Source organism: Molossus molossus, unplaced genomic scaffold (genome assembly GCF_014108415.1).
Source record: "Molossus molossus isolate mMolMol1 unplaced genomic scaffold, mMolMol1.p scaffold_m16_p_1, whole genome shotgun sequence".
NCBI lineage: Eukaryota > Metazoa > Chordata > Mammalia > Chiroptera > Molossidae > Molossus > Molossus molossus.
Genome location: NW_023425344.1, coordinates 49884270 through 49908623, shown reverse-complemented (window position 1 = coordinate 49908623; position 24354 = coordinate 49884270). Strand labels below are relative to the sequence as shown.

The 24354-nt window shown below is 35.5% G+C and overlaps 1 protein-coding gene across 1 annotated transcript; it reads right to left on the bottom strand.

The window, feature by feature from the left end:
• Positions 1-2209: 2209 nt before the first annotated feature.
• On the bottom strand, positions 2210-17684 carry LOC118625158 (UDP-glucuronosyltransferase 2A1-like). Its single transcript, XM_036253691.1, has 4 exons — positions 17620-17684; positions 12715-13483; positions 2629-3258; positions 2210-2265 (listed from the first exon to the last, which is right to left on the bottom strand). The coding sequence occupies exons 2-4, from the start codon at positions 13430-13432 to the stop codon at positions 2210-2212; spliced, it is 1404 nt and encodes a 467-aa protein (XP_036109584.1). The 5' UTR covers positions 13433-13483; positions 17620-17684.
• Between the last annotated feature and the right edge of the window lie 6670 nt (positions 17685-24354).

Sequence of the window (24354 nt, the reverse complement as noted above, 5' to 3'; positions counted from 1 at the left end):
ATAAAACAGGATTTTTAACCAATGCAGTTAGATATTTTCTTGTTATTTCCTTCTCTTTTCTTCAGTATAAATATTGGGGATTTTTCTTTACCACTGTTAATCATGCTATTTTTCTGGTTTATTTTTCCCACAGAACAATGGGGGAAAACACCCTCTGGAATGGAAACTCCACAGAAATTTTTCATGTTATTTAATCTCCTGTATTCAAAGATAATATCAAATATAAGATATTTACTCTGCATTAGTATCAACTTACAGCTACCAGGTGTCCTTAATACTTCAAAAATATAATTGAAAACAAAAGACAAATTGGATTATACCGGTTTTTCCGGATAATATACTTCAATTTGAAAAAAAATATTTGAGGGTGCTATTTGTTGTTCAAATAGGTTTAGTAACATGAGGAGCATGAAGGATTTAAGTAAATAATACACTTAATTTCTCAAAGCGTAGGATTTCTGAAATAGATCACCCTGTGAAAATGCGAAGTTGGGAACATGCCTTTTCATACATTATATAATGTGTCATGGCCTTTCCTGAGATCACACAGTTAGCAGGTAGAACTTGAACTCAGAATCTTATGTGTTTTGTAGGACCCTTCACAATCTTACCTTTTGTAATCCCCTTATTTAAGGCATCTAGACTATTATTTTATTCAGTACCCACAATAGTCAGTATGTGATACATATAGGGGCAGTGATAATTATTATTGAGCACATTTTGAATGTCTTAGAAAATAATCATGTGACTAACATCTAAATGTATAGAAAGATACATTTTCGAGCCATATGAAATTTGAAATTTAGAAATAAAGAAAATATAGTTAAGTTGCATTATAAAAAGTATTAAAACTGAATTTTACTTTTAAATTCTAATTACCATATCTTTAAAAGTATATGTAAATTTTAGTTGAATTGCATGTGTTTTATTCATATGTGTGCTATGTTCAATATCCTCCCTCTAGACCAATTCTATGAAGAATTCTAAAAGTTTAAGTGATGGAAAATGGGATGAAGAATATTCCAACATCAAGGAAAGACAAAAATGTATACATATTTAAATTCTACTTGTGAAGGATAAGATTAATGTTAATTATAGTAAAAATGTTCCTGCCTCTATGACTTGCCTGAAATGCTTTTCCTCCAGGGAGCCTACTGGCTCTCACCCTCGCTGCCCTGGGGTCTCTGTTCAAAGGTCACCCTTTCATTTGAGACCTTCCCTGACCATTCTGTTTAAAAGTGTAATCCTACTCCCAGAACAATTCAGTTTTTTTTTTTTTTTTTACTCTACCATATAGCATGTATTATACTTTAACATCCTATATATTTTGCATATTTATTTTCTTTACCATCTGTCTCCTTTTACTAGACTGTAAGCTCTAAGGAGGTAGAGATTTTGATCTGTTTTGCTAACTGTTGTATTTCCAGTACACAGAAAAGTTGTGGATACTGGGTTGTTGTTCAATAAATACTTGTTTACACAAAGAAAGCAAGATGAAAGGAAGGAAGGGAAAAAGTAGAGAGAGAGAGAAAGAAACAGAAGTGGAGGGAGGCAGGAAGGCCAAAAGTTGTGTAAAAGAACAGTATTTTGCCCCTGGCTGGTTTGACTCAGCGGTTAAAGTGTCGGACTGCAGAACAAAGGGTTACGGGTTCGATTCAGGCCAAGGGCACGTCCCTTGGTTGCGGTTCATTCCTGGCCCTGATCAGGGTCATGTGGGAGGCAGCCAATCAATGTGTATCTCTCATATCGATGTTGATCTCTCTCTCTCTCCCTCCCCCCCAAATCTATCTGAAGATATTGAGAAAATATCCTCAGGTGAGGATTAAAAAAAATATATATATATATATATATAATATAGCCTTTGTAATAAAGTACCATTGATAGCATCAACTATTATTTCCAGCTGTTAATTAATACCCTTGATACTACTGATAGATTGAGAGAGAGAGAGAGAGAGAGAGAGAGAGAGAGAGAGAAAACACACAGGGAAGAAGGAAATAGACAAATAAAGAAAAGAAGGCTCATAAAGGACAGAAGAAGTAAATAGCTGATCAGAACTGGCCTTGACAGTTTGCATTATTTTGCTTGATCTTCATAAGGAATCTGTAAGGCAGGGAACTTGAGGTTTGCCAATGGATACTGAAAACTTAGGTTGAAGACAGTGCTCGCCCAAGCACTCAGAGTCTAGGGATGGAGAGATAGTGCGAGGCTAGGAGGATATAAACCCAGGTTTCCCATGCCCCATGCTAGGCTTTTTAAAGGTTTCTGCAAAGAAAAGAATGAAGAACTGTAGAGGGAAAGTAAATCATGTATCACTTCATAATGTTTGCCAAGGTCATAATTTATCCTAGTGAAGATATTTCCATTTGTATTTGAAGATTGATTTACACGTTGAAAAGCTATTTCTTAAATGGCACAAGATTATTTGCATTAATAGCATACATACTAATACCACCATTCCATTTTAAGGAAGTTATCCAAAGATAATGATCAAGAACTTGTATGAAAATAAAATAAAAAGTACATTTACTTCAGTTTGGTGTGTACAGTGGGATGAACTTCTGCTGTATTAACAAGAATAAATAGAGCACCTAGAGCCATTAATAAGAGGACATTTTAGAGACTTACCTAGAACTTTGCTGTAGTACAAATTCCATTCTCCCCAATAGGACTGAAATATATAGTCTTGCAGAGGATAAGAGATGGTATTTTTAACCCTTTCACCAAAGGTCATCTGGTCAGTGAGCTCTGACAAGGCTGCAGGTACATAGGAGGCAGGTGTGGGGATTTTCCCACAGTGTCTCTCTACTGTTGAGGCTGGAGAGAACCTCAATGTGTACATAAATGGAATTCCTAATTTCACAGCAACCAGGTCCCCACAGATTGTTACTGGGTCAGCTACCAACACGTCAAAACCACCTTTCTGAAGTCTTGACATTAACTTGGGGTTGCTTAATACTCCATCACAGATTTGCTTGTTAATTTGAAAAAAAGTATCCAGGAGTTTTCCTAGTTCTTTGTAGAAAGTCCAGAGTGTGAGAGGAGTTGGTCTGTGGTCTATCCACAGCATTATCATATGCTCAATTAAGGAATCTATATTACTCTTCTTGAAGGAAACAGGTATCCCCTCAAAATTCACAGGAGAATCAGGATCGGAGTTGATGAATAACGTTGCTGATGAAGCCAGTATGGTCACATTGTGATTTCTTTGAGTCAACTCTTCTAGAATGATCTTAATATTTAACCAATGGCTACCATCTGTTGGCCAAATTAGCACATTTCCACTGAAAACATTTTCAGTCAGAGTCAAATTAAAAATCAGCAGAAAGACAAAATTCTTAGGCATGATGATATCCATTGTAGAAACCAACCTACTGTAGCTCTTTGCAGATGAGAATAAACTTTCAAAGTATAGTTAGGTAAGTATTTTTTTAAAATAAAATAATATTTAATGTAACAGCTACACTCAAACGTCAATTGATCTATAGATGAAAAGGAAAACAATGTAAATAAAATTCTTATATACGTTAATATGATTATTTCAACAACAGAAATGAAATATTGTCCTATTTTAAAGAACAAAAAGCAGGCAAGTTATAAGCCTAGTATCTGTGATAATAACTATTATTTATAAAATGTGTCTCCAGTTTACTATATCTTTCCAAAATTAGGTTAAACAAAAAGTAATACTTCTTATTGATAAAGCCACTTTGTCAAAACATATAGTACCTTCAAGTTGTATGTCTTTATTATAAATTATTTTTAAAAACATACAAATTTGATTAGCCATAGAAAATTTTCACCAATTAGAATACTGTCCTCTTACTTTCAGTCAAGTTTTCATTTTCATTTCTGTTTACTTTAAAGGAGAACTTCAAAAGGGAATATAACAGATATAAAGTATTCATATTTAATTATATTTAATAGTATCTGGTATATAACACTTGCTGAAGATCATTTAGCTCATCCGTATAAAATTAACAAAATAAAATTTCTTAAAATGTGTATAATGCTATTAGTTTGAATCGAGAATCCTTAAAACAACATTTTTGTATGAAAGTTCTTTCGTATATATTTTCCACCCCAAGACATGCCCTGATTTGAAGGTCTCTTCTTCCTGTGGGTTTCCGAAGCATTGCACAGGATGGCTGGCATTTCACTGTGCTCATTCATTTCTCACTGCCTCTCAGAGTTAGAGGTGGCCCCCGAGGCCACAAACGTCTAGAAACCAGCCTTAATACGCTTTTAGGGACATGAGTTGTGAACTCCTTAGTAACTTTAAAGTTTTAGCCTCACATCAGTGCTTCGATTTTATTTGAGTTCCTTGACTGACATTTAGTTAATTCTTTTGAATGCTTACATTTAGATAAACGTTTTCCCTTTGTTTTGTTGTATATAAACTGAGAATCTTTCTAGAGTTTTCATTTTAGCCCAGAGTCTGCCATCAAATGCTTCACCACTTTCCTGATTGTAATCTCATGTGAATTACTCAGCTTTCTCATTACCAGACGGGGGAGAACGGTGGTGCTGATTTCCTAAAGCTGTGAGGGCTGAATGCGACGATGCACACAGATTATTCAGAAGAGACTCTGTGTGCAATCCATGTTAGCTACATAGGCTATTGTAAGAAGACGGTCTGACTTTTAAAGACGACCTCTTTAACCAGATCTCATCACTTCTTCTCATTCCTCTTACTGAGGTGCCCCAGCTGTGGTACCAAGGGGAAGCAGAGTTGCCACCCTGGGGTATGCCTTTTGGGATATTAATAATTTTAAGCTGGCTATTTTCAAGAAATGAAAGACTGAAAAAAAAATTCTACTTTCCCCTTATTGCCTAAAAGAATTAGATAAAGAACCTGCTTCAGAAAAGGAGATGTCATCACAGATAACTGTAGTTTAATATAACTAGTGTGTGATGGACAAGGCTCCTTTGATCAAGGTCGTCTCTGTGCTCTGTTGTTCAAGATGGCCCAGCAAACAATTATTTACCAAACATTTGCTTTTCTATCTCCATGCAAATTGCCTTCCACCCTTTGAAGCTGCAAACTACACCACCCCTCTCTCCTTAGCTCAACGTGGCATGTATGGCCACCTGCCTGAGCTGTCCTGGGTCTCACGTGCTATGGAATCCCTATATGTACATACACAACAATTTTGGCTGTTTCCTACTGTTAATCAGATTATTAGTTCAGTACCAGAAACTCACTTTGGCCTTTTAGTTTTAGATTAATAATATAAAACTCAAGATTATACCCATAAAAATAACAACCTCCATTCTCTTTCACTGAGTGGTAGAAAAAATGAGTGATAGCCTTCTCTGAGAACTGGGATGTCCCACCACAAACTCCATCCTGGATGTCATGCCTGTGGCTGTTACCCAGCTCCTGGGTCATTGTGGAAAAGGTGATGCTATGAGCAGCTATTTGAAAGATTATTTTAAAAAACCAAGATTTAGTTAAATTTTAGAATAGAGGAAGAAAAGAAAGAAGGAAAGAAGAATGCAAAGGGAAGACTAGGAAGAAAAAGAAAATAAGAAGGAAAAGAAAAGATCCAACCCAAAATATATTACTATTCAGGGAAAAGACTCCAATACATTATTTTCTCCTTTAAATGTTTACTGTCCTGTCCTGTCCAGTGTGGCTCAATTGGTTGGAGCATCATTCTGTACACCAAAAAGTGTCAGGTTTGATTCCCTGTCAGGACACATACCAGGTTTCGGATTCAATCCCTAGTTAGGGCGTTTACTGGAGGCAGCCAGTCCAACCAATCAATCAATCAATAAAATGTCTTCTGTAAATCAAACATTTTGGAGATATACACACTCAAATTTGTTTCATTTCTATCACCTAAACTTTATGTTAATTACCTGTGCTCTGTGAGTACTTAGTTCATGCAAAGATCTAAATATTATGGTCATTGCCCTGGCCAGTTTTGCTCAGTGGTTAGAACATTAGCCCACGCCAGCCGAAAGGCAGCGGGTTCAATTCCAGTCAAGGGCACATACCTGGGTTTCAGGTTTGATCCGCTGCCCCCCAGTTGGGGTTGTGTGGGAGGCAACCAATTGATGTGTTTCTCTCACGTCGATGTTTCTCTTTCTCTCTTCCTCCTCCCCTTTCATTCTCTAAAAATCAATGGAAAAATATCCTCAGGTGAGAATTAACAAAAAATAAATAAATACATCTTATGGGCATAATCTTTTCTTTTTGAATATCTGTTTTTTTCCTATTTAAATAAATATATTTACAAGATAGTTTATTGTTATTATAGATAGCATTAGTTCTTAGAAATCATTTAATTGTTTATATATAACAATACATTAGGTATTTATACATATCTAATATATAAAGATTACTCACACAAATAAAAATCTGTTTGTTTTTACAGTGGCCAAAGTGTAAAATTGATAGTAATAGGTAATGTTTATGGATTATGCATTTATTTTATTTTTGTAAATCCTCATCCAAGGATACTTTTCCATTGATTTTATTTTACTTTTTAGTTCCAGTGGGAGGGAAGGAGGGAGGGAGCGAAAGAGAGAAACATGGCTGTGGGAGACACATGGACGGGTTGTCTCCTGCACGACCCCAACCCGGGGCTGGAGATCGAACCCACAGCCCAGGAACATGACCTCGACCAGGAATCAAACCCAGGACTCTTTGGTCCTCGGGCCAATATTCCAACCACTGAGACAAACTGGCCAAGGCAGGATTATAAATATATATTTTTTACTGGAATTAAAATGCTAGATTATTCTTTCCTTAAATGTTTCCCCAATTTTTGTGACTTTTTTGTTGTTAATATGAATGTAAAAATCAAATCTACCTGGTTCAACTTTAAACAAATCTATTTGAAATCTGTAGCAGGCTTTTCTTTCTTAGTTAAAGAGATGCTTTCTCAAGACCAGAAAGCTATCCTCAGGCAGATTTCTCCAGGCAACGGAGTCGCGTTCCCTCCGGATAACATGGCCCAGGGAATTACCATTCCACAGACTAAAACAGATGAGACACAGGACAGATTTCAAAAGCTATTATACTGAAAGGAAGAGGAAAGTACCCAAGAAAATTTAAACCTAAAATATTCTAAATAGTTACTAGATTTGCACCCAAAATTTTAAAAGGAGAGAAAAAATTTTCTAGAAGTGTTAGCATCAGAAAGACTTCAGTTTGAAAACCATTTTCTCAAACTGGTACCTATATGATTTTATATGTCATGTTTGATATTTCTAAGCCTCAAGATTTTTATCTGTGATAGTAGTTTTTTTCTTCACAGATTTATTGCAAAGGCTAAGAGATATAATACACATGTAGCCCTTACCACAATGTCTAGTGCACGGGATGAGATCAATACATGTTAACTACTATTACTATAATGATGTTCATGAATTTGAACCAAATAGCCATGACTTGAAATAAAATAAGTCATTTGACGTTATAATATCCAATTTCTAGCAATTAGCAAAGATTAAGGACTCACTTTGAGGTTCTCATTGCATTACACTGCAGAAAACTAATCTTACAGAAAGTCATTCTATTTATTTACTCAGGTGTGACAATTTGAGACATGAGTGTATATGGATTCTTTGCAATGACTTTGCTTAGAGCAGTCAAGCTAAAGTAAAAGATAAATTCAAGTTACAAACTGGAAATGTTATTTTTACGCATCAGTTCTATTTATCATTCACATTTATCACATGTACAAAGACTTGCACAAAAAGAAATTACTCTGCTGGTCAGTACTTTTACTTCTTACCTGGTGTTTTTGAGTATGAGCGTTCATGTCCCTGGGCATCAATAAGAATGTGCTTTAGTAAGACAGACTTAAATAGTCATTCTAAGTCAGAAGAGTATAATTTGATTAGAAACATGATATTATCAAAATCAGAGAGTAAGAAGATTTTTAAGAATCTTTATTACGTCCTATGAACAAATTGTTAAGGAGTATTAGGCTCGTGTGAAGAGCTGAAGAAGAGTGGAATAGCGTGATTTTATTACTAGCATTAACTTACAAGCACAATACAATGAAACTTGTGATACTGAGACTGCCAGCTTGGGGAAGGCTTATCTGGGAATAATCTCACCAGCATGAATAAGGAGCATTGTAATCATGATAATTATTACTTCAAGGTGAAGAAGGAGCAGTTGATAAAAGTTTAAATAATGAAATAAAAATAGAGACATATATAGTGAGCAAGGCACTCTCCACGTACCTTCCTCTACTTTATGAACTGAGATGCTGCACATACTCAGTCAGGTGCATCTGTTAGTTTACAGCACGCAAGAGGAGATTAAAGAGATTTTGCAGCTATTAACAGCTTCATTGCCTCATAAAATGACCATTTCTTCATCCTCTATTTCTTACTTTTAGCTCCATGATGTTGACTAATTGCTTCTGTCATCATAGGATAGTTTATAATCCTCATAGTAGCTATGCTTATTCTCTCTGAATCACAGAATACGAAGGTCTTTGTTTACATTCCGAAAGGAAATCTATTTTGTAATTTGGGGGCAACTATTTAACATATCTAGAGAAGGTGATGCACCAATTAGAACTAACACTTCTCCTAACACTGCTCAGCAATAAACTCATGCTTATATGGTCAATTCATTTATAGAAAAGGGTTCAAGAATATATAACAGGGAAAGGAAATCTCTTTCATAAACAGTGCTGGGAAAATTGGACAAAAAATAAAACTGAACACTATCTTAACACCATATACAAAAATTAACTCAAAATGGATTAAAGACTTAATTGTATGACTGAAACCATAAAATTCCTTGAAGAAAGCATAGGCAGTAAGCTTCTTGACATTGGTCTTAATGATGACACTTTGGCATTTGAAACCAAAAGCAAAGACAATGAAAGCAAATATAGCCCACTGCTGTGGCTCAATGGTTGAGTGTTGACCCATGCACCAGGAGGTCGCCAGTTCGATTCCTGGTCAGGGCACATGCCCAGGTTGTGGGCCAAATCCCTAGTGGTGGCCAGTTGATGTTCTCTCTCATCAGTACTTTTATCTCTCCCTCCCTCTCCCTTCCTCTGTCTCTAAAAATTAATAATGGAAAAAAAAAATTTTTTTAAGTAGGTATAAACAGTGGAACTACATAAAACTAAAAAAGCATCAGCACAGCAAAGGAAACCATCAACAAATGAAAAGGCAACCTACTATATGGAAGAAAATATTTGCCGATAAGGTGTTAATGTGTAAAATATATATAAATTCATACAACTCATTAGCACAAACAAACCTGATTAAAAATGGGCAGAAGATTTGATGATTTTCTAAGGAAGACATACTAATGGCTAACAGGTACATGAACAGGTGCTCTACATCACTAATCATAAGGGAAGCACAGGTTAAAACCACAATGAAATATCACCTCACACCTGTTATCAAAAAGACAAGAGATAACAAGTGTTGGTGAGGATATGGAGAAAAGGGAGCCCTCATGCACTATTGGTGGGAATATATATTGGCACAGCTGTTTTGGAAAACAGTACAGTCACGTACCACTTAAAGACCAGTATTAAGTTCTGAAAATGCATCATTGGGCAATTTTGTGGTTATGCAGACATTGCACTTAAGCAAACATAGATGATAAGGTCCACTGCACACCTCGGCTACATGTCATAGCCTATTGCTCCGAGGGTACAAGCCTGTACAGCATGTTACTGTACTGAATACTGCAGGTAATCCTAAAATAATGGTAAATATTTGTGTATCTAAACATAGAAAAGTACAGTGAAAACACAGTATGAAAGATAAAAAATAATACCCTGGTGTCAGGCACTTACAATGAGTGGCGCTTGCAGGAATGGAAGCTGCTCTGGGTGAGTCAGCGAATGAGCGGTCCCTGAGTGTGAGGTCTGGGATATGGCTGTACACTACTGTAAATTTTAAACACTGCGCTTTGGCTACACTAAGTTTGTAAAACAACATGAGATTAAATCAAGCACAGAAAAACGTGATGCAATCAAGCAACGCAGTAAACACAGGAGTGTGAGGTCGCTGCTGGTATAACACGGTACACTGTTTTACAGCAAACTGTTTTAAGAGGTAGACAAGGGTACAGTCTAAAATAATCATGAAAAGTATACTTGTGCAACTATATAAACCAGTTAACAGTTTATTATTAAATATCATGAACTATACTTCATTTTATGTGCTATACTTTTATGTGACTTTTGGCACGGTAGGGTTGTTTGCACCAGTGTTACCACAAGCACAAGAGTGATGCGTTGTACAACAGTGCTGTAGATAATGGACCACATGTATGAGGGATAGTAAGTAGTAGATACTTGCTCTCATTATGAGGGGATAGAAATTTTCAGCTCCATTATAATTTTATGAGACCACCCTCATATATGTGGTTCATTGTTGGTCAAAACATTATTATGCACTGAATGACTTTAAAGAAATTACTCAAAATATTAAAAACAGAATTATAGAATGATCTGTCAATTCCATGTTCATAGCAGTATTATTTACAATGGCCAAGACATAAAAAACCTAACTGTTCATCGATGGATGAATAATAATGCAAATATGGTTGATATATACAATGAAATAATATTCAGCCATAAAAAAAGGAAATCCTGTCACTTGCAACAACATGGATGGAACTTGAGGGCATTGTGCTAAATGATATAATTCAGAGAAAGACAATACCATATGATTTCATTTATATTTGGAATCTTAAAAAAAGAAGAAAGAAACATAGAAAAAAACCAAACTCATAGGTACAGAGAACAGGTATTTGCCAGAGGCGGGAGTAAGGGGCGAACAAAATGAGTGAAGGGAGTCAAAATGTACAAACTTCCAGTTGTAAAATAAATAAGTCATAGGAATATAATGTACAGCATGGTTACTACAGTTAACAATACTGTGTTGTGTACTTGAAAGTTGCTAAGAGAGTAAATCTTAAAATTTCTCATCATAAGAAAAAACCCTGTACCTATGTGTGGTGATGGATGTTAACTAGACTTATTGTGATCATTTTGCAATATGTACAAATATCAAATCATTAATATGTTTTATGCCAATTATAAAAGAAATAATTTAATCTCTTTCTCGCCCCTTATAACACTTACCAATTAGCCATCAGTTTATATTAATTTTACCTGCTAAACAACTAACACTAATTGAACAGTTTTTATCTTCTAGACACTATTCTAAAATGTTCTTATGTGTTAACTAATGTAGTCCGTTCAGTAGTAGCCCTGTTTGAGATGGGATAAGTAAGTGTAGGTACAAAGAAACTTAATTACTTTTTATGATCACACATGTAAGCAGAAATTATTTTTCAAGAACCTGCTCTACTGTATGTGTTACTCTGTATTCCCATCTGCATTATTTTTCTAGTTCATAAGCTATTTCTCTAATATATGCTTTTACCACATCTTTCCTGGAACAACACAGTGGCCTACAGTCTAACCTTTGTCTACTTTAGGTCCACATCTGTCCATGTGTTTTATATAAGGTGAAGTCTAATCATAATACATCTCTTTAAACTGTTTCCAGTTACTTGTTAGATATGAATCAAGATGCATAGCATGACATACAAGATGCTTTGAAAATATTTAATTTATTCATTCTTGCAATATTGACATCTTCAGAGTTCTTTCTCATACCTCCCCACCTTATACTTTGACCTTCCTAAATACTGAGTCATCAGTAATACCCACCACACATGTGCTATTTCTAGGCTCCACAACATTGGGTACACTGTTTCTTTCCCTACACTTAGTTTTCAAAAAAATTCAAAAATATAAATTTTTTAATTTCTTTGTGTATCACTTCAACTCTGAAATTTTTCAGAATAGTATGTTGTCCTGTCATATACGGCCTATTTCCATTATACCATTTCTGTTTTTTATATATATTTTCATTACCCACATCATTTATATTGTAAATATTCCCTTTCATGTCTAAATTTTTAGTTTTTGAATTTCTTGAAGCCAGGAATTTCATCTTAGTCTTTGTTGTACCCTCCCTATCCAAGGAAGTGTCTAGTAAACAGTGAGAAAATATGAGCAATGATCAGAGATTATTGACTAACATGGGTGTTTTTAAATACACATACACAGACACGAATGTGAATATTAATATTGGGCTCATAGAAAGCTTAAACTCTCAACTTCCCACACACACCACTGAAGTTTCTGGGCAATTTGTATTTTCAATGCAATATGTAAATGAGAATCAAGTCCTAATTTTATTTATTTGTTTGTTTGTTTGTTTAAATCCTCACCCAAGGATATTTTTCTATTGCTTTTCAGACAGAATGGGAAGAAGAGAGAGCGAGAGAGAGAGACATCGATTGGTTGCCTCCTGCACAACCCCAACCAGGGCTGGGGATCAAATTGTGACTGAGGTACGTGCCCTTAACCAGAATCAAACCCGCAACCCTTTGATCCTCAGGCTGACACTCCAACTGGTGAGCCAAACCAGCCAGGGAGAGAATCAAGCCCCAATTTTAAACTAAGGTATTTTTTATGTTAGGCATAAAAAATGCATTTGGTATCTTCAAGTCCATAAAATTAGAAAACAACACAGTATGGTTCCAAAGCATATTGTATTTTATGTTCTTTCCTACTATCAAATTATAATAATACTAATCAATATAGAGAATTGAAAAGAAATAGTCATAGGAAACAAAAAGAGGTCATAAAAAGCTCTGTTTGTTTAACTTCAAATAATACAAAAAAAGCTACATACCCAAAGCTTTACTATAGTAGGAATCCCATGAATTCCAAAGAGTATCAAACATGTAGTCCTGTAGATGGTAGGAGATGACATTTCTTATTCTGTCAGTAAAAGACATCTGGTCGGTGAGTTCTGATAAAACAGCAGGAACATAGGAAGGAGGGTATGGTGTCTTCCCACAGTGTTTTTCGACTGTCGATGCTGGAGAAAACCTCAAGGAGTACATAAATGGAATTCCAAGTTTTAAAGCTACTATATCACCACAAGGAAACACGGGATCTGATACCAGGACCTCAAATTTGCTTTTCTTCAGCTTTTCCATCAGCTTTTGGTTTTTGAGAACACCATCACAGATTTCCCTACACAGCATGTGGAAATCCTTGAGGACTCTGCCGATCTCCTGATAGAATCTCCAAATGGTGGAAGGAGATGGTCTATTTCCCATCCATGCCAGAATAAAGTTCCTGATCACTTGTTCCACTCTTTCTTTTCCAAAGGGTACCTTATATATTTCAAATGTCAGAGATGGGTTAGAGGTGGGCTCGATGTAAAGTGCACCAGAAGCAACTAGGACAGTCACATTATGCTGTTTTTTAATCAGCTGATCTATAATAATCTTAATATTTAGCCAATGACTACCTTCCATTGGCCAAATCAGAACATTTCCACCAAGAGTGATTCCCAGGAGACTTATCTGGAGAGATAACAGCAGAATGGTTTTTCCAAACATGATGTGGCTTGAGGTTGAAGATTTGATGAGCTATGACACAAAGGATTTTCTCTGCGTTTCAAACAAAAGGGAAAGACAAATTATTTTTTAGTTTGATTCAAACCAATGATATACTTAAGAGCTTTCTCTCTATCAAATGATATTTGTCATGGTGGCTTCATATTTTGTGATCATTACAAGTTCAGGGGTAACATGTGTTGTATCTGTCAACCTGTTGCTGTATCTTCAGTTGTTATTCTTTTTCTTAAACTTGATCCTTCAACCCTTTCTTTGCAGCTCATAATTGATAAATTCTTACTATTAGATTGCTGGAAGCCAGTGTCTATCTGACCTCCACACTCAGGCTGGAACTGAAGCTTCAGATGTGATCCAAAATGTAAAGATGCAAATTCTACAGTTAGCTTAGAACATAGAGATGCTTATTCCATAGGTTTTTAAATATTTAATATATTTTATATAATGTCATTAGCAAAAATAATTATTATAGTTACTAATTATTAATAGATAAATTTATTACAGAAAGAATACTTAAAATGTGAAGTGCAAACATTGTAAGTGTAATCTTTATTACTACTTTATCTTAATAAAGTAGAGAAAAAGATTGCAAGTAAATAAATAAACTGAGTACTAGTATATGTGCAGGCGATAATTTGTAATGTTACTAGCGAATAGGAGCTCTTTGAAAGAATTGCTAAGTCAAGCATGCTTCTATGGAAAGTGCTGCTCTAAAAGCTAGCTAGCCTGTGTGAATAACAACTACTTTACATCTAGACTCAGCCTGTCACAATTGCTAGCATTTGTTAACTGCTCACTATGTGTCATTGTGCAATGTGTTGTACATATGTTGATATCATTTACTTTGTGCTAAAAAAAAAGATCCCATAAAGTAGATATGGTAATCATTAAAGAAGGAAACATCGGTCAAAGAAGCTGAGTAACTTGCCAAGTTCATAGAGCAAAATCATAAAGGAACCGATAGCAGCTGCCTTAAGGTCCTTTGGCTCTCAAGCCTATCGTATTGAGAAAATTGATACAATGGGAGCCATTTCAAAACAAAACCACCATCCCCAGCACAGCTTGCTCCTTGAACATTTGGAATGTTTGGACTGAGCAAAATAACCTTTGGAGTGAGCCAAACCAACATTGTCTTAAAAAGAATTGTTTGTGAAGTTAACAGGAAAGCAGACCTCCTCACCACAAGGACTGATGATTTTGGACATTCTTAATCAATAACATGTGTAGTTAAAAGAGTAACTTAGCTTGTTAGCATCAATAGAAATCCCCTTCTTCTATTCATGTAATTTTCTCTCTTCCCTTTCTCGTAAAAACCTTTTTCTTCACCCACTGCAATTGGGATATAATTTGGGTTTTTTCCTGAATTTACACCAATGGATTGCAGTCTGTTTTGATCTCAAATAAATGCTTGTTGTCTCTCACTTTGGCTTTTTATTTTTAAGTTAGCAGCATTAAGCACCAGACAGAGTGCCTCATCAGAGTGTATCATGTCATGTTTTAAACTATAAGGCAAGTCTTCATTAGAGACTGGTATTTGATACTCATCTTGGAGTTTAAAGTATTAAAAACAAAACAACAGGCTCCAAATGGAGTCACTTATGCTAACACCCATGTCACCAACCCAAGTTGTTACCTAACTTCATTATAGTTTCAATTTCTCCCCAGAATGGAATCTTAAACCAGTACTCAGAAATTGCCTAGTTAACACTTGCGAGATAGTGTGACCATAGACCCCTACCCTCCAGAGGTGGGAACTGTCCAGCCCACAGGCCATGTAAGGCCTCCGAAACCGATACCAGCTAACATCACCATCCCCAGCACAGCTTTCTCCTTGAACATTTGGAATGTTTGAACTGAGCCGGGGAAGGGTTACACCTCACCAAGATAGCCTGACCAAATATAGCTGGCTAATTTTTAAGTTGATAATTTTGTATGGCCCGAGAATAATGTTATAAATATCCAAATGGTCCTCGGTGGAAAAATGTTCCTCACTCCTGCAAGGTGACTTTCCACAGTCTGGTTTCTGTTAGTGTAACTTCCTTGTCCTGCTCCCTTCTGCCTGTAAGTCTTTCATTTTGTGCAGCTTCTCCGAGCTCCTATCTGCTGGATGGAATGCTGCCCGAATCATGAAGTGTTGAATAAAGTCAGTAACATCTTTAAAATTTACTTAGCTAATTTTTTTTTTTTAACAGAAGTATCTGGACATGAGCGATAAACAGTGTATACAAAGGAAACTTTGTACAGCTATGCTACATCATAAACTATGTTACATCATAAACAAATTGTTTGATTTTTTTAAAAAAATATCGCAGTAATTGTGACTTTGAGAAAAACACCTTTTGAGAAAAAACACCAGTTTGCTTTTCTCAGTTACTGCCTAGGCATTTTACAGTATGACAACCCTACTTACATTCAGACAATGGACATTTAGATAAGGACCTGAGTTTGAGAAGCCCATCATAAGTTCCACCTCACTTTTCACAGAGCACCTTTTAAAAGGACCACCCAGCCCGGCCAGTGAGGCACAGTGAATAAGGCACCCTCCCATGGACTGAGAGGTCCCAGTTTCATTCCCTGTCAGGGCACATGCCCGAGTTGTGGGCTCCATCCCCACTGCGGGGCGGGCAGGAGGCAGCCAATTGCTGTTTCTCTCTCACATTGATGTTTCTATTTCTCCCTTCCCTCTCTCTAAAAAATCAATAAAAACATATTTTAAAAAATTAAATAAAATAACCACTTAGAGTTAAGCCTGGGAAAAGTTAGTCACCTCCACCCCAACCACCTTTTAAGTAGTGGGTGTTTGCTACCCTGCTCTCGATCTCCTGCGGGCCTGTGATCTGGGGCTGGAGTCTGCCCTTCCCCGGCTCAGCTGCGCCCTTCGCTTCTGGGATCTGTGAGTAACAAATCTATGACTCTATTTCTAGTGTATGGGTCTATTAAAACTGCACTTCCAGTGCAGATGACCCAGTCAGTGGACTTCATGTCCCCAAAGTGAAAGCTTGGATACTGAAGGTGCTGCCTGCCACCGCTGTGTGGGTGGCTTGTGTCCCCTCACTCAGCAGGCATAACTATTTCTAATTCAGTAACCAGCTCCAGCTGCCAACACAGTAACGTGACCAGTGTTAAGAGATTTCTCAAACTGCTGAGGTAAATTTTAGGTTTTAGATTTGATTGGTTTCCTGAACTTAAAAAATTAAAATAAAGAAATCATAAAATTAAATGAAGAAGTTATTGAGCATAAAGGTTTAAAAAGGTGGTGAACAAAAGGCTTTTCCAAAATGAAGGGCCAAACTTGTGATTTTAACTATTCTGATCTTAAGATCACTGAAAAACTAATCTGTTTCTGGACATTTTTAAGAAACTATACACAACACTAAGACACACGTATTTGTGACATCAGGTGTGTTCAAAGAAAAATGATGATATTTAAAAAGAAGCTAGTATATACAAATATTTTTATCACAGATAATAGTAAAAAATCTAATTAATTGCACAAAAAAGCAGTAAGCATAGTACTTATTAATACCACAATTGGTTATTGATGCTACAACAGTATTTTCCTGAGAAACTTTAAATTTCCTATTTTTAATAAATAAATTTGATTTTGCATAAAACTTATTTTATATATAAAACATATAAATTTAAAATATATAAATATAATCCATTGCACAATATTAAGAAAATAAAATACCCACAAAAGATGCCATCTTGATTCTTATACTCGCACTGTTTTGAAGAGCATTGTTGTCACTTGTAAGAACATTTTTGCCTTCACTGTGCATTAATATAAATCTTATTTGCTATTTAATGTGTGCCTAATGAAGAAACAAATGATCTCTCCACTGGTAGGAAGTAGAGGCAATAGAAAAACTTTTAAAGAGGCCAATGATCTCACGCTTAGGCAAAACTTGCAATTTACTCCTCTATAATACACTTCCCTCAATATCTGTACAGTTATTCTGGAGTGTATCTCCTGGGAGGAAAAATCCCTCAAATTATTTAAAAATAGAACTAAAAACGTTTCAAAGAGAAGGATAAAACAACCCAAAGTTAACCCACAACCTTGTAATGGTTGATTTGTTTTTAGAAAAAAATATAAAGTAAATTCAAAGGTTTATTACACAGTGCTTTTACATAGCTTAAATGCTCATATATTGCTTTAAATTTCTTACCTGATGTTTCCAGCTGGATCTTTAATAAGAATCATTTGCCACTAGGTAGCTGAACTTAAATAACCCCCAGTTAGGTGAGTGTGGTATGATGAGAAATATGATCTTAAAATGAGAAAAGATTATACAGATTGGTTTACTCTTAGCATTCCTCATGCATTACATTATTAATCAGATGACCATTTGTTAAAGGTGTATCCTTCCACTGCTTTCCTGGCAAGTATTCGCACTGGATATTGCCTTTGCTGCCATGGTCTCCACTGCTCCATCAACCAAGAATGTCAGCTATATCTAAAATAATGACTGGTGGTTATTAATAATCTTGGGTATTATCAAGTATGAAAATTAATATCTCTTAAACTCACAACATAAAATTATTATTATTGGTTATAAAAAGAAATTTTAAGAAATTGAAGTGTCTTTTTTTTCTGAGTCCTATAATGAGAGTTAGTTATATTAATTCAAATGTAGAAACTATAGCAAAGCTGAATTGCTCTGAATAATGAAGAAATATCTCTGAAATATCCTGGTGGTTTTATTTATTTATTTATTTATTTATTTAAAAAGGTACTAACTTAGAATGTTAAATATGTGTTTTACAGCTTTATACTTTCATTATGCCACATCCCTGTGAATGATAATTATCATTATGTTTCTTTATCCAACTGTTTTAAAGGAAGTTAAAAGAAATAAAGTTAGTATGTCTTTCACCATAGAGTCCCAAAACTGTTATTTGTACTGATAACTAAGTACTAGAATAGAACATGACCATTTATTTTATTTAGTGGTAAACAAATGTGGCAATAATTTCATACAGATTTTAAGTAAGGGTTAGTCCCTTAAAGATGCACTTTTTGTGGCGGTAATGGAGAGAAAAGGAAGGGAAACATAAGAAGCAGCACATTGATCTTCAATTCAAGTCTGCTTACACTGGATACACCTACCTACAAATATTCTTGATCAGATAAAAGAAAATCAGCACCTGTTTTATTGAATGATTTCTCCGTTTTTGAATTGCTGATATAATTTACCTATCAGCTAAATGAAATGAGTCTTCAAGGAAATATTTCAGGACAAGCCCTCAGATAAGAACTTTTTCAGGGACTTTTTACATTGAGTAATAAATCTTTCATATACACACCTGGATGAAAGCATGGGTGATAACTGATTTCTTTGATATCTTCATTTTTCACAAAATATTTATTAGCTCATACTCTATTGTCTTTTCTCCAATTCTGGTTACAAAAAGCACTGAAACCAACAACTATTTTCTGCAAAAAGCCAATGTGTATATGTGGTTGTTAGTATGTGTGTGTTTGATTTATATTATTCCTATAAATTATGTTATAATGTTTCTAAGTACTGAACTCATTCAACATATGTATATCTGTTTTAACCACCAGAGTTTTCTTTGATAACTGATTTAAAAATGCTTTCAGGGGGTGCCCAGCCGGTGTGGCTCAGTGGTTGAGCATCGACCCATGCACCAAGAGGTCACCAGTTTGATTCCCAGTCAGGGCATATGCCCAGGTTGTGGGCCAAATCCCCAGTGAGAGGCATGCAGGAGGAAACCAATCGATATTCTCTCTCATTGATGTTTCTATCTCTCTCTCCTTCTCCCTCCCTTTCTCTCTAAAATTGATAAAGAAAATATGGGGACTCTATTCATAGTTATTCAGAAATAAATAAATAAAATACAATAAAAATGCTTTCAGGGGAATTCAAGATGGTGGCGGAATAGGTAGAAGTTACACTTACATTTTCCAAGGTCAAAACCAGAATTACAACTAAGTTATAGAAAAATCAAACTGAATAATAAACTAAAGACTAAACGGTAGAGGACTTACATCTAAGAATTTACAGAAGAAACCACATCAGCACTGGTAGGAAGGGCAGAGATGCTAAAAGGGTTGGCCCTACACCCACTTGTGGTGGCTGAGAATCTGGGGGGACATTTCAAATGCAAAGATCCCTCCTGAGTAGCATGGGATCTCAACCCCATGCTGGGCTCTCAAGTCTGGAGCACTGGCGCCAAAATGAGGAGCATAGATAACATCTGGTTGTGAAAATCAGTGGAGATTCTGTTCACCAGAGAGAGACAGAGGTCTGCTAGAAACCAGGTGCCCTCTAAAAGAGCCAGCACAGTCCTGGCCAGTTTGGCTCATCGTTTAGAGCATCAGCCAATGAGTCAATTCCATTCAAGGGCATGTATCTGGGTTGCAGTTCAGTCCCCAACCCTTGTCAGTGTTATGTGGGAGGCAACCAATTGATGTGTCTCTCTCAGTTGATGTCTCTGTCTCTCTGTCTGTCTTCCCCTCCATTTTATCTGAAGATAAAATGGAAAAATCCTCAGGTGAGGATTAAAAGAGCCAGTGCACAAAATCTTTTTTGCAGCTACTCACCCTGGAGTCCACCAGAGGTAGCATGGCTCAGAATGTCCTCAGACTCAGCACTGGCACTGAGTTGGGATCTATATCAGTCTGGTGAACACCATTCACCCCTACCTGGTAATTCATTGAGAATATACTTCACTTAACTCATGTACCACCAGAGACTTTTTCAGTTCTGGATCCTAACAGTTAGCCAGAGCAGGAGGAGATGGATCTCTGGTGCCTTAGGTCTTTTGCTGGCCTGCCCCCTGGCTCTGTTCTGGTGGAAACTGGCCTCAGTGTTCAGCTTGGCTACTCCCATGCACACTCTTGCCCAATAGCGGTACCTACAAACTGTGGATCGTTTAGTAATTCCAAACAGGTAACCCAGGGCCAAACACAGGCAATGCCTGATATTAACTCGCACTGGAGTCCCTCACAAGTTGCCCCAGAACCAACACAACTGGTGGCAGGATTTAGATCATATCAGAGCATAACTCAATTAGGTATACAAGCTGCACACAAAAAATTAGATCTCAGCAGGCACTAGATCCTGCTGTAGTGAATTATGCTTTCTGGGGTCAGCCTCTGCACAGCAACTCATACAGTGTGGTTAGAGTTGATTCTCATAGTCAGCTAGCCAGAGGGGCAACCTTACCCATGGGTGGGACAACAGCAATCAAGATAAAACTACAACAAAAAAGTTTACATAACCCACACAAGAAATTTCTGGAGCACCTAGCTCAGGTGATCAGGGAGATGCATCACCGAGGCCCACACAACACTTGCTATATAAAACCAACATACCAAGACTGAAAGGCATAGCATATCTACCTAGTACACAGAAACAAATACAGAGAGGCAGACATAACAGAGAGACAAAGAAAAATTCCACAAATGAAAGAACAGGAGAAATCCCCCCAAGATCAACTAAATAAAATGAAGGCAAGCAAGCAACCAGATGCAAATAAAATGAAGGCAAGCAAGCGACCAGATGCAGAGTTCAAAAATAGTTATAAGGATGCTCAAGAAAATTAATAGAAGGATGGATTAACTCAGTGAGAACTTAAACACAGAGGAAGTAAACATAAAAAGGACATAAAATATATAAAAGAGAACCAGTCAGAAATGAAGACTATAATAAAACTGAAATAAAAAATACACTAGAAGGAATCAATAGCAAGCTAGATGAAGCAGTGAATCCAGTTAGTGATTTTGAAGCCAGGATAGTAGAAAACACTGAATCAGAGCAGCAAAAATAAAAAATAATTTTAAAAAATGAAGATAGTCTAAGAACATTTGGGACAATATGAAACAACAACATTCACATCTTAGGGGTATCAGGATGAGAATAGAGAGAGCAAGAATGGAGAAACTATTTGAAAAAGTAATGACAGAACATTTTACTAACCTGGTAAAGAAAAAAGGCACACAAATCCAGGAATAGCAAAGAGTCCCAAACAGGATGAACCCAAGGAGGCCCACATCAAGACACATAATCAAAATTCCAAAGGTTAAAAATTAAGAAAGAATCTTAAAAGCAGTGAGAGAAAGACACCTACCTACAATGGAGTTCCCATAAGGCTGTCAGCTGATTTCTCAACAAAAACACTTCAGGCCAGAAGGGATTGGCATGAAATATTCAAAGTGATGAAAAGCAAGGAACAACAATCACTAGAGAAAGTTAACATTATAAATCAGTTCTTTATACCTTGCCTGCTCATTTGTTCCTCATAAGTTTATCTTCAATATTTTGCATTCTCCTGAACTTCTTTGTACTATTATTATTTATATATTTATCATTAAATAACAATGGTATTATTTTTTATTTTCAATTTTTAGATACGTATTGTTAATTTTACTGTGTACAAATATGCGTACATATATTTAATATAGAGAGCAAAGAAAGTGGTTAATATGTGGTTAAATCTTACCACTACTTTAATACAACATAAAAAAAAACCATAAAATTGAAAAACATAAAAAAAGAAATAAAATATTTGACAATAATAGCATGTAAGTCATGAGGGGTAAATGGAGTTAAAGTGGCATAGGATATTACATTGGGTAGGAGAAAAGTGAAAATACTGATTAATTTTATTCATTGGTAAGTAAAATAAGAAAGTTAAATAAAGAAACTGTACAAATAAATTACCAAAACTGATGCAAAGAAGAGTAAATCTATTTGTCCATTTAACCGTATAAGAAACCATGTCAATTGATAAACAGATTCCCACAAAAACACTCCAGGTCCAGAACAGATGGGTTCCTGACCCCATTTTACCAAATTTTCAAAAATAGTTCATTTTAAATGTTCTCCTATGGAGGTAGGTAACCATGATACCAAAACATAATTTGGAAAGTACTAGAAAGAAATCACAAGAAAATCACATTGATATGTATAAGGCAAATAATAAATATAGCACCACCTTTTCAGTTATGTGTAATAAGCTTTACGTACAAATCAGGATTATTCCAAGAACTCAAGTTTATTTTATTTTATCTTATTTTTTTAATCCTCACCTGAGAATATTTTTTCCATTAATTTTTAGAGTGAGTGGAAGGGAGGATTGGGGGCAGAGAGGAATGAAAGAAAAAGCAATATGAGAGAGACACAACTGGTTGCCTCCCACACATGCCTGACCCCAGCCAGGGATTGAATCTGCAACCCAAGTATGTGCTCTTGACTGGATATCGAACCCACGACCCTTTGGTCTGCAGGCTCATGCTCTAACAATTGAGCCACACCAGCCAGGACAAGGAATTCAAGTTTAACATTCAAAAATCTATTAGTATAATCTACAATATTAAAAAGTTAAAGGAAGAAAATATAATTTTAATAAATGTAGAAAAAGCTATTAGTAAAATTCAACATCATTTCATAATTTTTAGAAACTATAGAATACTAGGATTAAAAGGACTTTTCTTAACCTGATAAAGAAAAGATATAAAGATATCTACAAAACTAAACTATTCTAAAGAATAGCTCCTTAAAGATGTAAAAATGGGCAAAATCAAATCACTTTATCTAGTAATGAATACACATCTGGTAAAAAAAAAAAAAAAAAAGAAAAGAAAAGGACTTACCAAAAAGTGAGAATAGTGGTTAAATCTGAAATAAAACAAGGAGAAAGTGATTAATGATGATGTAATCTTCTAAGTTATCACAAGTGTTCTAGTTCTAGAATGAAGGATGGTTACATATATATACGGTTTAAAAATTGTTATTGAAAGTACTGGAGAAGTTATCTTTTTTAGTCTGTTCTTATGTACCAATGCCCTTTGTTCAGCTCTCTTTAGAGTGGAACCTCCCACTAGACTGATTAATTTGATTTTGTGGAATTCCTGGCTCCATTTACTTGCATGCCCCCAGTATATTTTCAAGAGAACGATTACCACTCTCATGAAATTCAATGCATGTCCCCCCCCATGCGCGCGCGCACACACACACACACACACACACACACACACACACACATCCTTGAAGGCCCATTTGTCTATCTATGTAGCCGTCCATACTAAAAGAAAATTTTGCCTTTAATTTGACTGCACCACAGTGTAATGGAAAGAATAATATGTTGTAGTTGGTTGATAAATGTTCAAATTTTAGCTTTACTACACACACACACACACACACACACACACACCCTTTGACAGAGTCTCAACATGAGAGTTTTAGTTTTCCTACATGTGAAATATTTTTTCTCATAGAATTACAAAGTTTATGTAAGATGTATATTAAATTTACATACAAACACATCTAATCCAGTTTTCCTGCAGTTTGAATCTATTTGAACTCCTCCTAATTGAAAAATTTTATAAGAAATTTCTAAGGCCTAGACAATTCTCTCTTATTAAACTACAAATGTGAATCATTTCCAAAAAACATATTAAACCATAGTAATGTTAAAATAATGACACCTTGTTTATTACTGTTGTTTTGTTATTATTATTGTTGTTGGTTTGATTAATTTGTTATGGAACCAGGAAGTGAAATTTTGTTGGTGAGGCAAAATTATTTTCCAGCTATGTTATAAATCCCAGCTATATTTTATTTTAATAGTCTTAAAAACGACATCAGATAATATTAGATATTACATGGTAATGATAGTATTTTTAGAAATGTAATAGCTAATAATAAATAATGTAATATCATTTACTGTTTTAAGTGATTTAAAACAGCATGTCAATGTGTTTTAACTTTTAATATACTTATATTATTATTTTAATTTATAATCAGCAGTGGCCATAACCTGGAAAAGTATTTCTTGTTAGATACAAAGGAAACTAGTGATTGGAGCACAGCCATGAAATTTCTTATTACAGGATGTGTATGTTCATATTGGTTTTGTATATCTGTGTATACATA